General features: G+C 35.1%; 1 protein-coding gene across 1 annotated transcript in view; it reads right to left on the bottom strand.

Moving 5' to 3' along the window:
* Positions 1-8,202, bottom strand: part of LOC136030942 (armadillo repeat-containing protein 6-like) — a 32,486-nt gene extending 24,284 nt beyond the window's left edge. The window contains exon 1 of the mRNA XM_065710052.1: positions 8,060-8,202. Within this exon, the coding sequence (XP_065566124.1) occupies positions 8,060-8,173 (114 nt within the window). The 5' untranslated portion in view covers positions 8,174-8,202. The remainder of the gene's footprint in view (positions 1-8,059) is intronic.
* Between the last annotated feature and the right edge of the window lie 5,417 nt (positions 8,203-13,619).

Below are 13,619 nucleotides of genomic sequence, written 5' to 3'. Positions count from 1 at the left end.
GGGGGGGGAGGTGAAGGGAGAGAAAAATTTAGAAAAATGAGGTATTTTTAACTTGTGAGTGGGTGATCGGATCTTAATGAATTTTGATATTTAAAAGACTTTGTGTCTCATAGCTCTTATTTTAAATGCCGACAAACATTAAGCCTCTGATTTTTCTTTTAAATTAATCTATTGATTCTTGTAAGTTTGCTAGAGCTCATGCCATATGAGCTCTTGGCTCTTACGACCTTGTTACAAGCGCCATATGAACTCTTAGCTCTTGTTTTATTCCTTTTTTCTCAGAAGATTTTCGACTTAGTCTCATGGTTTTTGCCACTTCATGGTGTGAAAACTGCTGCTAGAAATAGATAGGTCGTAATTTCTGCCGTATTGTCTTCTAGTATATTTAAATGTGTGCTTGCATCGTGCCCGCGTCCCCTTAAAAGTTATGTTTCTTACTTTAATATTGGTTTGTCTTCTGTTGCATGTGCAGACGACGTTTTTCTTGTTGCCCGGACTCGCCGTGGATTGCTTTTCAATTTTACCATATTAACCAATGAACTATCTAAGGTTGGACTGTCAGTTAATGCGTCTAAATGCGAGTTTATTTGTTTTAATAGCACTTATGCGGTCGCTCCATTCGTTGCTGGGACTGCAATTCTGCCATGTTCTTATTTAGTTAGTTGGCTTGGTCTGCGTTACGGTCTAACACTTTCCACTACCTTTTCATCCCTAGTGAATCAAGCCGTGAAAAACCGATGCGTCGCTTACGGACAAATATCCCCAAACAAAAGCCGTTACAACCGCAACGGTTTGTGCATGATTTACAACGCTTATTGCACCCCTTTGCTTTTGTTTTGATCAGGCATGGCTCATCTGTTTCGTAATAAAAATCCCCATACTCTACGTGTGGCTTATTTCAGATACTGCAAAATCCTCCTCCGGCTTCCTAGATGGCACCAAAACAGAAAAATAATGGCTCGATTTGGTTTAATAGATATGCCTTCTTGGATTCGGTCTTCCAGTGATGATATATGTAAAAGGACTATCTACTTTATTCACGTTTACGACCCTCTGCAGCCTTTTTTCCATGTTGATACTGGTTAATTAGTCCATGTTGACTTTTGTTCGTTTGAATTTTTTTCTTGCTGTTTATCGTTTTTGTTTTTGTTTTTGTTTATTTATAATACTCTGTACTTTGTGTTTTTTTTATACTTTTACGGATAATAAAGTTCATTCATTGATTCATTCATTCATTCTGCAGTTTGACCAGCCGTATGGAATGCGTCTGGATCAGCGGACTTGCTGCAGGCTTGTGATTTTATAATATATGTTAGTAGGGAGTTTTACCAACCATCTGAATTGACTACACACCATGCAGCTTGCTTGAGTGAAAACCAGCCAAAGGATATAGATGCCATACATTTTCATAGCGTGTCTGAAATTTAACTTGAAAACTGGAGGCAGTTTCCTTGTAAAGGTGCCGAGGGCGAGACATGCCATCAATTGATTTTTGACTTTTGATTATTGAGCTTTAATTTCTCTTATTAAAAAAGTCTGCAACTGACTCACTTGGCTCCTTACTTTTAAATTTGATTTTTTCTTTGTTGCTAATGTTTTTACTTATTGAATCAGAGAATGAACTACTTTATTACCTTTTATCTGTTTTAAAGCCAATACAAAGTTTATTTTTCTATTCTCAATATTTTCCCACCATTCCGACATGTTTCAGAATAGCCCTGTATTTTTTCAGACGTGCCAGATTTGACTGAACACTAATTGCCAGAAGTTCAACTCTATGTGCACTGTATTAATCCTGTCATGTGATCTGTCTGTTCCAATCAGAAGTTTTTTGACTGCACTTAATTGTTTGAAAGTCTTTTGCTTTCAAGCCGCTGTGTTGAAAATTGGTTCAGATTATTTTTTGGACTTCATTGGGTGTGCACCAGCCAAACAATGGAAAACAATACTTTCAATATTTTTTCCATCATTCCCACATGTTTCAGAATAACCCTGTATTTTTTCAAACGTGCCAGATTTGATTGAACACTAATCGCCAGAAGTTCAACTCTATGTGCACTGTATTAATCCTGTCATGTGATCTGTCTGATCCAATCAGAAGTTTTTTGACTGAACTTAATTGTTTTGAAGTCTTTTACTTTCAAGCTGTTGTGTTGAAAATTGGTTCACTTTATTTTTTGGACTTCATTGGGTGTGTACCAGACAAACAATGGAAAACAATACTTTCAATATTTTTTCCATCATTCTCACATGTTTCAGAATAACCCTGTATTTTTTCAAACATGCCAGATTTGATTGAACACTAATCGCCAGAAGTTCAACTCTACATGCACTGCATTAATCCTATCATGTGATATGCCTGATCCAATCAAGATTTTTTTGACTGCACTTAATTGGTTTGATAGTCTTTTCCTTTCAATCCGTTTTGTTGAAAATTGGTTAAAATTATTTTCTTGGACTTCATTGGGTGTGTAACAGCCAAACAAGGGAAACGGTTAAAAACAATAAAACGGAAATTCTGCTTCTTGATTAAGATTTCCAAGAGAGGAATGACAGGGGACATTTTATAGGCAAGGGAAGAGGCTAAGAAGCCTTCAGAATGGCTTTAAAAAAAGATACCATAGACTTGATATCAGATATATATATATATATATATATATATATATATATATATATATAATAAATACTTGAAGTAGTACTTGAAGTAATACTTAAGTACAATTTTGGCAAGTACTTGATATTTGATACTTAAGTAAGAATTTGGAAAGTACTTATTACTTGATATTTAAGTAAAAAAAAACAATGAGTACTTAATACTTGATACTTAGAGTAAAAATTTGGAGTACTTGTTGCAGCACTGGTGTCAACATGACTAACAAATTTTGAGTTGTCAGTGTACACATTAAGTTTGTTGATAATGTTTCTAGGAGCATTGTTAATTTATACTAAAATGTAGGTCCCAGAAGAGAACCTTGAGGCACCCTATTTAAGACCTCTTCTCCTGATAATTTCTTCTTTTTAAGAACAACATCATACAGTTCACAATACCGTCTTCAACTCCTATTTGAAGGCAAAATTATCAGTTGTTTTAACAAGGTCTGGCAGGATCATACCCAAAGAGAGGCCTTGGTCAAGGAGCCAGGTTAAGTAATTGGAAAGTTAATTGGATTTGTTTCAACAAATCCAATTTGGTATTTGATAGGAGGATATCTGAGATTTTTCCAAGACGAGAGTTGATACTGCTTGACCAATAACTATAAGCTTCACTCTTGTCTCTTCCTTTATGTATTGAAGTGATATGGACTACTTTCCAGTCTATTTGTATGATTGTGGTGTTAAATGAAATAAAAGTTAATTTCGTAAAGTGACGGATTTGGGAGGGGGCATTGTCAAGAGGTCTGGATACTGGGGTAAATAGGAGGTTCAAAACATGCTCATTTTTTTGGATGGGGGGATTAATTGACCAGAATTCCATACAAACCAGATCTGTAACCGTGGGTCTACTATTGGTGAATTGACCAGAATCCTATACAAACCAGATCTGCAACCATGGGTCTACTATATTCACATGCTGAAGCATATTTTCAGAACTTCTTTGGGCTTGTTTTTTGATTTGGGAGGGGGCATTGTCAAGAGGTGTGGATACTGGGGTAAATAGGAGGTTCAAAACGTGCTCATTTTTAGGGGGGGGGGGAATTGACCAGAATTCCATACAAACTAGATCTGTAACCATGGGTCTACTATTTTTTGAATTGACCAGAATCCTATACAAACCAGATCTGTAACCATGGGTCTACTATATTCACATGCTGAAGCATATTTTCAGAACTTCTTTGGGCTTGTTTTTGAATTTACTGCAATAGCTTACTCATTTCTCTCTTTCACTTTCCTAGAAAAGGCTTAAACTTTGTTCCTTGCAACCTTAAACCTTACTAGGTATGTTCTATGTTATTTTGAAATAATACAGGGTAAACTCCTTTACAAGCCATGGGCCTTTGTAGAGATAAATGTTTCAAAATTGTTTCATATTTTTTTGTTTTAATTACAGGAAAACATTGTTCTGCAGATCTATATGAAATTAGTAGAGATTTTCTTCATAAGGCTGAAATTAGATTGAATTTTTAGCCATAAAAGATGGTGAATATCCTGTACAGCCTATATTGACAGCAAATAATGGAGCCTAATCTTGGAAATATTTTTAGAGCCTGAGTCTAATGCTGCTAGGAATGGTATAGGTTAAGTAATTATTTTAGAATTGTTGAAAGTGGTTTTCAGAACTTAATAATGTTTCCTTCTCAACAGTTTTAAGAGTATGATGATACTGGAGCCTATTCTCCATGCTAAAAGTAAGATAAAATATTAATCAAGACAGGTCTACCTGTTCAAGATAAGGAGCTATCCAAATACTGAGGGTCTTAACCTGTACCTGTTTACAGAGGGCTGTATAATTATCTATCACAGGGGAGGTAAAGCAACAAACTTTCACAAATGAGATTTACAATTTTCTAAAAAGCAGTAATCAGAAATTTTGTTAAACATTTCTTACTGCCCAGTGAAATCACATTAGGCTGAACAAATGCAGACCCAGTACCTGTGAAGAAAACTGTTTGATAGCACCCTGTACTGCTTCATCATATACTAGATCAAATCCTTCAATGCTTTCCATGACAACTGTGTCAGAAGTTTCCTGTGATAAACTCATCAAGCAATGCTTTAATTTTTTAAAATGGGCTGTCTTTTATTCAGCATTACCAAGAACAAGTTTCTCAGCCTGCAGAAGACAAGGCCAAAAAGTGCTTTTCCTACCTAAATAGTGCAACAATCCAGGCTTTTGTTGCACATGTGCAAGCCTGTTCATTGATTTCTGTAACCTGATGTTTTGGAATGCAGCAATTAAAATATGTTCATTATATATTAAGCATCTATATAAGGATTGAGCATTATGCTGTCATGAAGTTGTTTGTCAACTCATGTCATGTTTGTTGACTGACAAAATTACAGACCTGGACACCGGGACTATAAATGATGACAGGGACACTCAAAGAGAAATTAGAGACTGGGACACCAGGACACAAATGATGACCAGGACACAGGGAATATAAATGACAACTGGGACACAACTACAACGGGAATTTTTCTATTCTGGATTTTCTATTCCAGGCTGCAAAAAAAGCTTCTTTTTTTATTTAAAGAAATAAGAGTTTAGTGAATAAAGCACAAAGCAAACTCTCATGTAGTTTCTTAGCATTTCCTGAAGGGGATATAGCAGACAAGGTCTCAATTTCAAACAATTTCTTGCTCTTAAACTATTTGCAATCTTAAGATTCTTAGTATTTAGTTTGAACTAGGAGAAATACTGTTCTTGCTTTTGCAAATGTATTCAAAAACACTTCATATAATTTGTTCATACTGTAAAGACAGATAAAAAAATGGCTAAATTCAATGGATGGTAATTCAACATTTAGCATAGATGTGGCCAAGAGCTGGGGCTTGACTCAGCTAAATCTAGTTTTATGAAAACATTTAATTCATGATTTTTCCAACTTTGAACTTGCTTATAAAATAATTCTCTGTAAAAACTGACCTTGGCAACTCAAAAATATAATCTCTTCTTCTGCAATATTACAACAGTCACCTTTTTTGGAAATTTAATAAAAAAAAAAAAAATTTTAACTGAAAGTAAGGAGCAACATTAAAACTTAAAACAAACAGAAATTACTTCATATATTAAAGGGTCTGTTCCCTCCTCAACACTCTTTATGCTAAAGTTTGACTCTTTCTCTCAACTCTAGTTTTTAAACAGTAAAAAAAACTTTAGCGTAAAGAGTGGGGCATTCAGTAGGGAACAGCCCTTTACATATATGGAGTTATTTTTACTTGTTTTAAGTTTTAACTTTCCTTACTTGTTTTACTTTCAGTAAAATAAACTTGTTTTTTTATTTAATTTCTGAATGTTTTTAAATTAATCCATGTTTTGATTTAGGCTCTCTGCACACAAATAATTGAAACCAAATTTGCATATAAATTTTTTGGGGGCAAAATTGCTTTTTCATAGTTTTGGTTGGACAATTTTGAGAAAAAAGGAGTGCAGGAGGAGGCATAGTTGCCCTCTGATTTATTGTTACTTAAAAAGGCAACTAGAACTTTTAATTCTTGTGAATGTTTTTATTAGTAAAAAATATATACAACATACAAATTAACTTACATAACACATTTCTATATTCATATATTTTTATTACATATATTTCTCCCCCTTGTCAACACCTTACTCTTTGCACTAAAGCTTGAATGTTGTCCCAATTCCTTAAGAACAACCCCTGGACTGCAAAGGCTGTAGCATAAATAGTTGAAATTACCAAAAATACTTTAGCATAAAGAGCAATGTATTAGGAGAAGGTGAACCCTATATGTGTAATAATTTCTGTTTGTTTTAAGTTTTAATGCTACTATTTACTTTCAGTTGAAAAAACTTTTTTCATATTTATTTTTTAACTGTTTTTTAAAATAATGATTTCATGGAACACTTTAGCACCCTTTTCATGGAAATTCTCTTCCCCCATGGAAAGGTCCCCCAACATAATCCCCTCCTTCTCCAACCAAAAAAAATCCCCCTGAAAATGTTTGTACATATCCCAATAACCATTGCTATATGTAAACAATGGTCAAAGTTTGTAACTTGCAGCCCCTCCCCTGGGGACTGTGGGGGAGTAAGTCATCCCAAAAGACAAAATTATTAGGTTTTTTGACCATGCTGAATAAAATGGCTATTTCAAAATGTTTATCTGGTGACTCTGGGAAAAAATAAGCATAGGAGGGGGCTTAGGTGCCCTCCAATTTTTTGGGTCACTTAAAAAGGGCACTAGAAATTTCAATTTCTGTTAGAAGGAATCCTCTTGCAACATTCAAGGACTAATGGGTTGATACAATCACCCCTGGTAAAAAAGCAAACAAACAAACAAATAAACATGCATCCATGATCAGTCTTCAGGGAAAAAAAATACAAAATTCTACATTTGTAGATAGGAGTTTGAAACTTCTACAGTAGGGTTCTCTGATATGGTGTGATTTTTGTTAAAATTCCATGACTTTTAGGAGGTGTTTCCTCTTATTTTCCTAAATCAGGCAAATTTTCTAAGGCACATAACTTTTGATGGGTAAAACTAAACTTGATGAAACTTATATATTAAGAATCAGCATAAAAATGCAATTCTTTTGATGTAACTATTGATATCAAAATTCCATTTTTTAGAGTTTTAGTTACTATTGAGCCCTGTCTCTCCTTACTATAGTTTGTTATCACAAACTGTTTGATTTCCTGTCACTTTTGATAATGACAATGCAATATTAAAAATACACCCTCCCTATTTCCATCTATCTCCTTCCAGACATACTGTATAGCATAGCCTAGGTCTATATAATATCAGATACAGTTGAAGTCAAACACTGATTTCAAATCTCAGTTTTGGGATTATTAAATTCAATAAATTTCTACTCTACACTTGCACTTGATTCTAGCAGCACACATAAATGCAACATAAAATCACCTATGTCCTTGGAAATCTTCCCATTGTAGTTTTATCTAAAGGCAACCAAAAGACTGCAGAGTCTTTTGAAGAATCCTCTATCAGAGAAAGTAATGACTTTTTTTACAAGGAGCTTTCTTTTTTGGAGTTTCCCTGTAAATTTAGAAAACACATCAATAAACAAAATGGTGTAAATGCTTTTCTAGACAGTAGTAGCCTACTTCCTGATCTCTAGTTCTCAAATCTATAAGGATTGTGTCATAGTGGTCAATTGGTATATTCATTTGAAAGTAGTGTCTCACTAAAACAACTGATCAAGATAGGCATACCTGCTCAAGAAAAGGAGCAATACTGAGGGTCTTACCTTGTACCTTTTTATAGTGGGCTGTATAGTTATCTATCACAGGGGAGGTAAAGCAACAAACTTTCACAAACGAGATTTACAATTTTCTAAAAAGCAGTAATCAGAAATTTTGTTAAACATTTCTTACTGCCCAGTAAAATCACATTAGTCTAAACAAATTCAGAGCCAGTACCTGTAAAGAAAACTGTTTGATAGCATCCTGTACTGCTGCATCATATTTTAAATCAAATAATTCAATATTTTCCCTGACAACTGCATCAAAAGTTTCCTGAGATAAACTCATCATGCACTGCTTTAATTTTTTAAATCGCTTGCCTTTTGTGCAGAGTCAAATATCACTTAAAGTGCAAAAGATAAAGCCGAAAAGTGCTTTTCCTACCTAAATAGTGCGACAATCCAGGCTTTTGTTGCACAAACGTGCAAGCCTGTTCATTGATTTTTTTGACGAGATCACATTCAATGGCAAGGTAGAACCTCCAACAGGTTGAACCCACCGTGAATTAGCATGAGAGGGTTGACTCTAGTTCAGCATTGTGGAGTGACATGCATGAGAGGAAAATTTTCAAGTAAGTCAACCTGCATGTGTTTCCCAGCGAGAGCCTCCAACAGGTACGACTCTAATTCGGCATTGTGAAGGGATACGCATTCACGGAGAGGTGTAGGATAAATGGGAGACAGTAACAATGGCAATCAAAGAGGTAAAATTAACCTTGACTGGGCTGCCCACTTAATTCGACAATCTGTCTTGGCTTTTTTCTACAATTGGCCATGACTTTGACTTTTCCCACTACTATTCCCTTTTTTGAAATTCAAATTTATATTCAATGACAACGTAATATTAAAAATACACCCACCATGTTGCCATTATTCTCCTTCCGGACACACTGCCTAGCGTACATAATATCGAATGCAGCTTAAGTTGAAAGTCAATTTAAAACCTTAGTTTTGATGTTAATAAGTTCAGAAAACTTTCGCTGGAGCGCAAATAAATGCAACATAAAATTGCTTACGTCCTTGGAAATCCCACCATTGTAGTTTTATCCGATGGCAGCCAAAAGACTATGGAGTCATTCGAAGAATCCTGTAACAGAAAACGTAGTACTTTTTTTCATGGAGCTTTTTTTCTGAATTTCCCCAGTAAGCTTGAAAAACGAATCAATAAACGAAATGGTTTATCAGCTTTAAAATACAGTGGTACTTCCTGATTATTAGTTTTCGAATCTTTAAGAATTGTGCCATTGCAGTCAAGAGTCAATCATCGTCGCTGAATGTTTATTTGTTCTGTTTTTTTTCCAGGGCTGATTGTATCAAACCGAAGGTTCAAGATAACTGGGAGGGAGTTCATTAAAACATAAATTTAAAAGCCTTTTTGCAGATTGGGCAGGAGAAAGTCTTATTTTCTGCCATTTTAGGACACAAAACTACGACTTTACCCTGTAGAGGGCAAATATGGATTCAATTTGAAATTCTAAGAAGCTAATTGATTTAAAGGTATCAATAATTATATTTGAGGCTTCCCAATTGCAAAAGAACTAATGACACACGGTTGCAAAACTGGATTCAATTAAGTTGATTCACTTTCTTTGTAATGAAATTTGGCTACACTTGGTGATCTGCAATTGCATATCAGCTATAATGAGGGAGGGGGGAGTGAGTCATTGTTTAGGTGGGGGTAGGGTCGATTCTTAAAAAGTATATTTTAATGGACTTAACTGCTTAATCTTCACGAGGCTTCAGATAAATAGAAGAGTACGAATTGATTAAAATGTTTCTCGATACATCTAAAATGTTATGTTCCCATATTTACCAGCATAGAGGTGGAAAAGGCAAGGCAAGTCATCATCAGGCCTACCAAAAAATTTCTTTGGGGTGGCAAATACTGCTAGGAGCTTTTTTTTAACGACCTTAAAGGGTAAATATTTTTTTTATTTCTATTTATGTGAAGTACTTCAATGTGTCTAAACAAATGTATGTAATCGATTTATCGACAAGAAAATCCTATTGTAGAGGTTTTTTTGGATTTAGTTGCGTAGAAGATCAAAAGTCTCACAGAATTCCTTTCCATACAAACAATAGTACTCCTCTTCATCAAACCGAAATTTGTTAGTAGTAATATTAACAAGAACTTTTTACAAAAATTACTATTCATCGCGCACTTTTTAATTTTTTATATTTAAATTTATCTAAAATTAAAATTGTAAATTTAAACGTAGTACGGTACTATTCAACGTAAATTTATTGATTTACACATTTCAAAAGCAATTAACCAGGGATTTAAGGGACTGGTACCTCAAATTATATCTTGGTTAGGCCTGGGTATGATTTGGAAAACAATCAGAAATTAAATAAAAAACAACTTTTCGACTAAAAGCAAGGAACAGCTTTAAAACCTATTTGAACGGATTATTATGTATATGAAGGGGGCTTTTAAGAATATTTGCAATTGCAAAAAATTGCAAGTCACTAAAAAAGTTCTGTTTAATGAGCAAGGTGTTGAGAAGGGAGAAGTCCCCCCTTTCAACAAGAGTAATGTATATTTATTTTAGGTTTTGAACTTGCTCCTCACTTTAGTTAAAAACGCTAGGAGCGACCCGGCTCATTAATAACTGAAACTCTAAAAAACGGAATTTAGATACCGATAGATATATCAATAACAAATGGCTTATTATGCTATTTCAAAATAAATAAGTATCACAACTTCACCGGAAATCATCACCAAACTCAAGTCCCATTTTTCCAGATGAAATTCAATCTCATTTTGAAATTCGTCATTTTCTGACGGATGCATTCTTGACAGGGCATCAGCTGCCGGGATGTCTTTGTCTCTAATACAGTGAGCCTCTAAATTATAGGGCTGTATCTGAAGCATAATCCTTTGCATTCTTGGTGGTGCCTGAGACAAGGGTTTCGACAGAATAGTTTCCAAAGGCTTGTGATCAGTGTACAGTTTGATTTTTCGGCCATAAACGTATTGATGAAATTTCTGACAGCCAGACATAATTGCATACAGCTCTTTCTCGACCTGTGAGTAGCACTGTTCTGTCTCATTCAATGCTTTTGAGGCGAATGCTACTATCTTTTCATGAGTTGGGAGTTCTGCCCCAAGGCCATACTTCGATGCATCTGTTTTCAATTCCACTTCTTTGCTTTGAGCATCAAATGCGGCTAGTTTCTGACAAATAGAAACCTTCATCTTTTCCATCTCTGATTTTTGAACATCTGTCCACTGAAATGTAGCCTGCTTTTCTAATTATCTTAATGAGTGGTTTAGCTTGAACTTTCCTTGGATCAGGTTTCATACCTTCAGCTGTGATCATGTGACCAAAATAAGGGATACTGGGAGCACCGAAAATATATATCTAAGGGTTGAATTTCACTTCTTCCTTTCTGGTCCTCTCCAGCATGCATACAAGTTTTCTATCATGCTCGTCATCCTTACCAGATACTATTATGTCATCCGCAATAACTTTAACTCCCTCTAGATTGCTGAATGTTTCTTTCATTTTCTGTTGGAAGATGTCTTGAGCACAGACATTGCCAAACGGCATCCTTATGTGTCGATACCTTCTGAACGGTGTATTGAAAGTTGTCATTATTGATGATTGCTCTGATAGTTTAGGCATCCAATATCCAAACTTTGCAACAAGTTTGGTGAATCTTTTGTGGCCATAGAGCCATGCAGCTACGTCTTCAAAAGTTGGCATGGGGTAATAGGGTCGTTGTATAGTGGCATTTAGATCCCTTGGGTCTAAACACAAACGCAGAGAACCGTCTTATTTTTCAACAGTGACAATCGAGTTTACCCACTCCTTTGGATTTGTGACCTTGTGTATGATACCCTGTTCTTTCAGCTGTTTTAATTCATTTTCCAGCTTGTTATGAAGGGCAGATGTTATGCGTCTCACTGGCTGTACAGTTTGCACAGCGCCTGGCTTCAGATGTATGGTGCATTCACCTTGTAGCTCGCCTATGCCGGTGAAGATGTCGGCTAAATCTTTTTTTTATCTTTTGAATGAAAGGCGTTTCATGATTTTGTTCAAAATTTCCTGCCAGTTTCACGAGACCCATGTCAACGCATTTTTCATACCTTAGTATTGAGATGGCTTTGGTTTTTACAACAAAAAATTATTTTCCTGAGGTAGCCTTGCTGTATGCACATGACGGCATGCACGTCATAACTAATGGGATTCTCGTATTTCCATATGCAACCAGAATTAGCTTGGTTTCTTTCCACTCAGGTGTGGGGACAGTTTTCTAAAACAAATCTACTGGAATGACATTGGCCTCCACCCCAGTGTCGATTTTGAACTTGATCATCCATTCCTGTTTATTTACAATGACTTCATCAGTCGGTTGGCTTCCTTTAATGTTTCCAACGGATCCCACGAAGAGTGTATAAATAAACACTTGTTCGGTCTGAAGTGCATTTCCAATTTCAATGGCATGCACTGGTTTACTTCGAAAAACTGGAGTAAAATGATTTGTACGTCTAAGATTCCACAAACAATTTGGTCTCTCACCATGTCATCACCAGTTGCTTTTGGATAGTCACAGTCTTTAACCAACACACGAATTGCTGTTATATATCGTTCCACAGATTCATGCACACTTTGGTCTCGCTTGTGGAACTTGTAGTGGGCAAAAACTAGTATTACCGATGGTGAAATATGTTCCTTGAACTTTTCTAGGTAGCAAGCAATTTTATCGCTCTCTTCTGCCTGCAATGTCCAAATACATATCTCGTCCTTTTTCAACAAGCAACAGAAGTAGATATGTGCACTGTTACCTTTCATTTTTTCCACTTAAGGGGCATGTGAACATTAGCTGTACATGCTGTTCAAATTTCTTCCATGACTCATGACTGGCCGCTTCCCAGTCAAAACGAGGTGAAGGCGTTGAGTTGTCCATCTTGATTATTCTTCTTCTAACACCATGTTGTATTCAATGAGATTTGATTAATTCAGTTTATTTAGAAGGCAACCGACCTGCAGTAAAACATGACACACATAAACAGCAACCAAAGCATTACAGGCCGTGCAAGGTAAACACAAAAGGTATTAAGAAAAACAAGTGATAAGCATATAACACCAAGTAAGTTTATTGTCAGAAAAACCTCTTATGATTAATTTATGGCTAAGTATTTGACTTTTATTTTCAAAATCGATGTAGTTACTGCAAAGTCTCGCATATCTAAATAGTTGAGAATAAAAAGGTGAATATGTAATATTTTAATGTATATCGCCTTTAAAGAATGGGAATATAAATAATTCAAAATTAAATGGTCCGTTTTATTTTAAATTTCGAAAACTAATTAAATTTTATGCGAAACATTAATGTCTAAATCTAAAAAGCGGCCATAATTACCTTTCCCATAGCTCGTCTCTAGAATTAACTCTCGTGGGTAAATATTTTTCGAAATCTCCATAAACTCTGCACAATTTACCACCAGAAGATCATCTAAATATCTTTTTTTATTTGAAAGAGAATACTTAACATTACTTGGGTTCTTTTTATTAATCATATATTCCTATTCTAGTTTGAAAAAAACAAGCCCGCTATAAGAGGACAAGCATTAACCCCCATTGGAATTCCAACAATTTGCTTATATATATTTACATTAAATTTTATAAAAGTTAAAATACAACAAATTCTAATAAATCATACATCATGTCTAAGTTGTAGCATCTTGAACTTTTAGCCTTCTTATTAGAAGATTCAATTAAGAAAAAAAT

The sequence above is a fragment of the Artemia franciscana genome, chromosome 9 (assembly GCF_032884065.1).
Source record: "Artemia franciscana chromosome 9, ASM3288406v1, whole genome shotgun sequence".
Taxonomy (NCBI): domain Eukaryota; kingdom Metazoa; phylum Arthropoda; class Branchiopoda; order Anostraca; family Artemiidae; genus Artemia; species Artemia franciscana.
The sequence above is the reverse complement of the archived record's forward strand: the minus strand, read 5'-3'. Positions and strand labels throughout refer to the sequence as shown.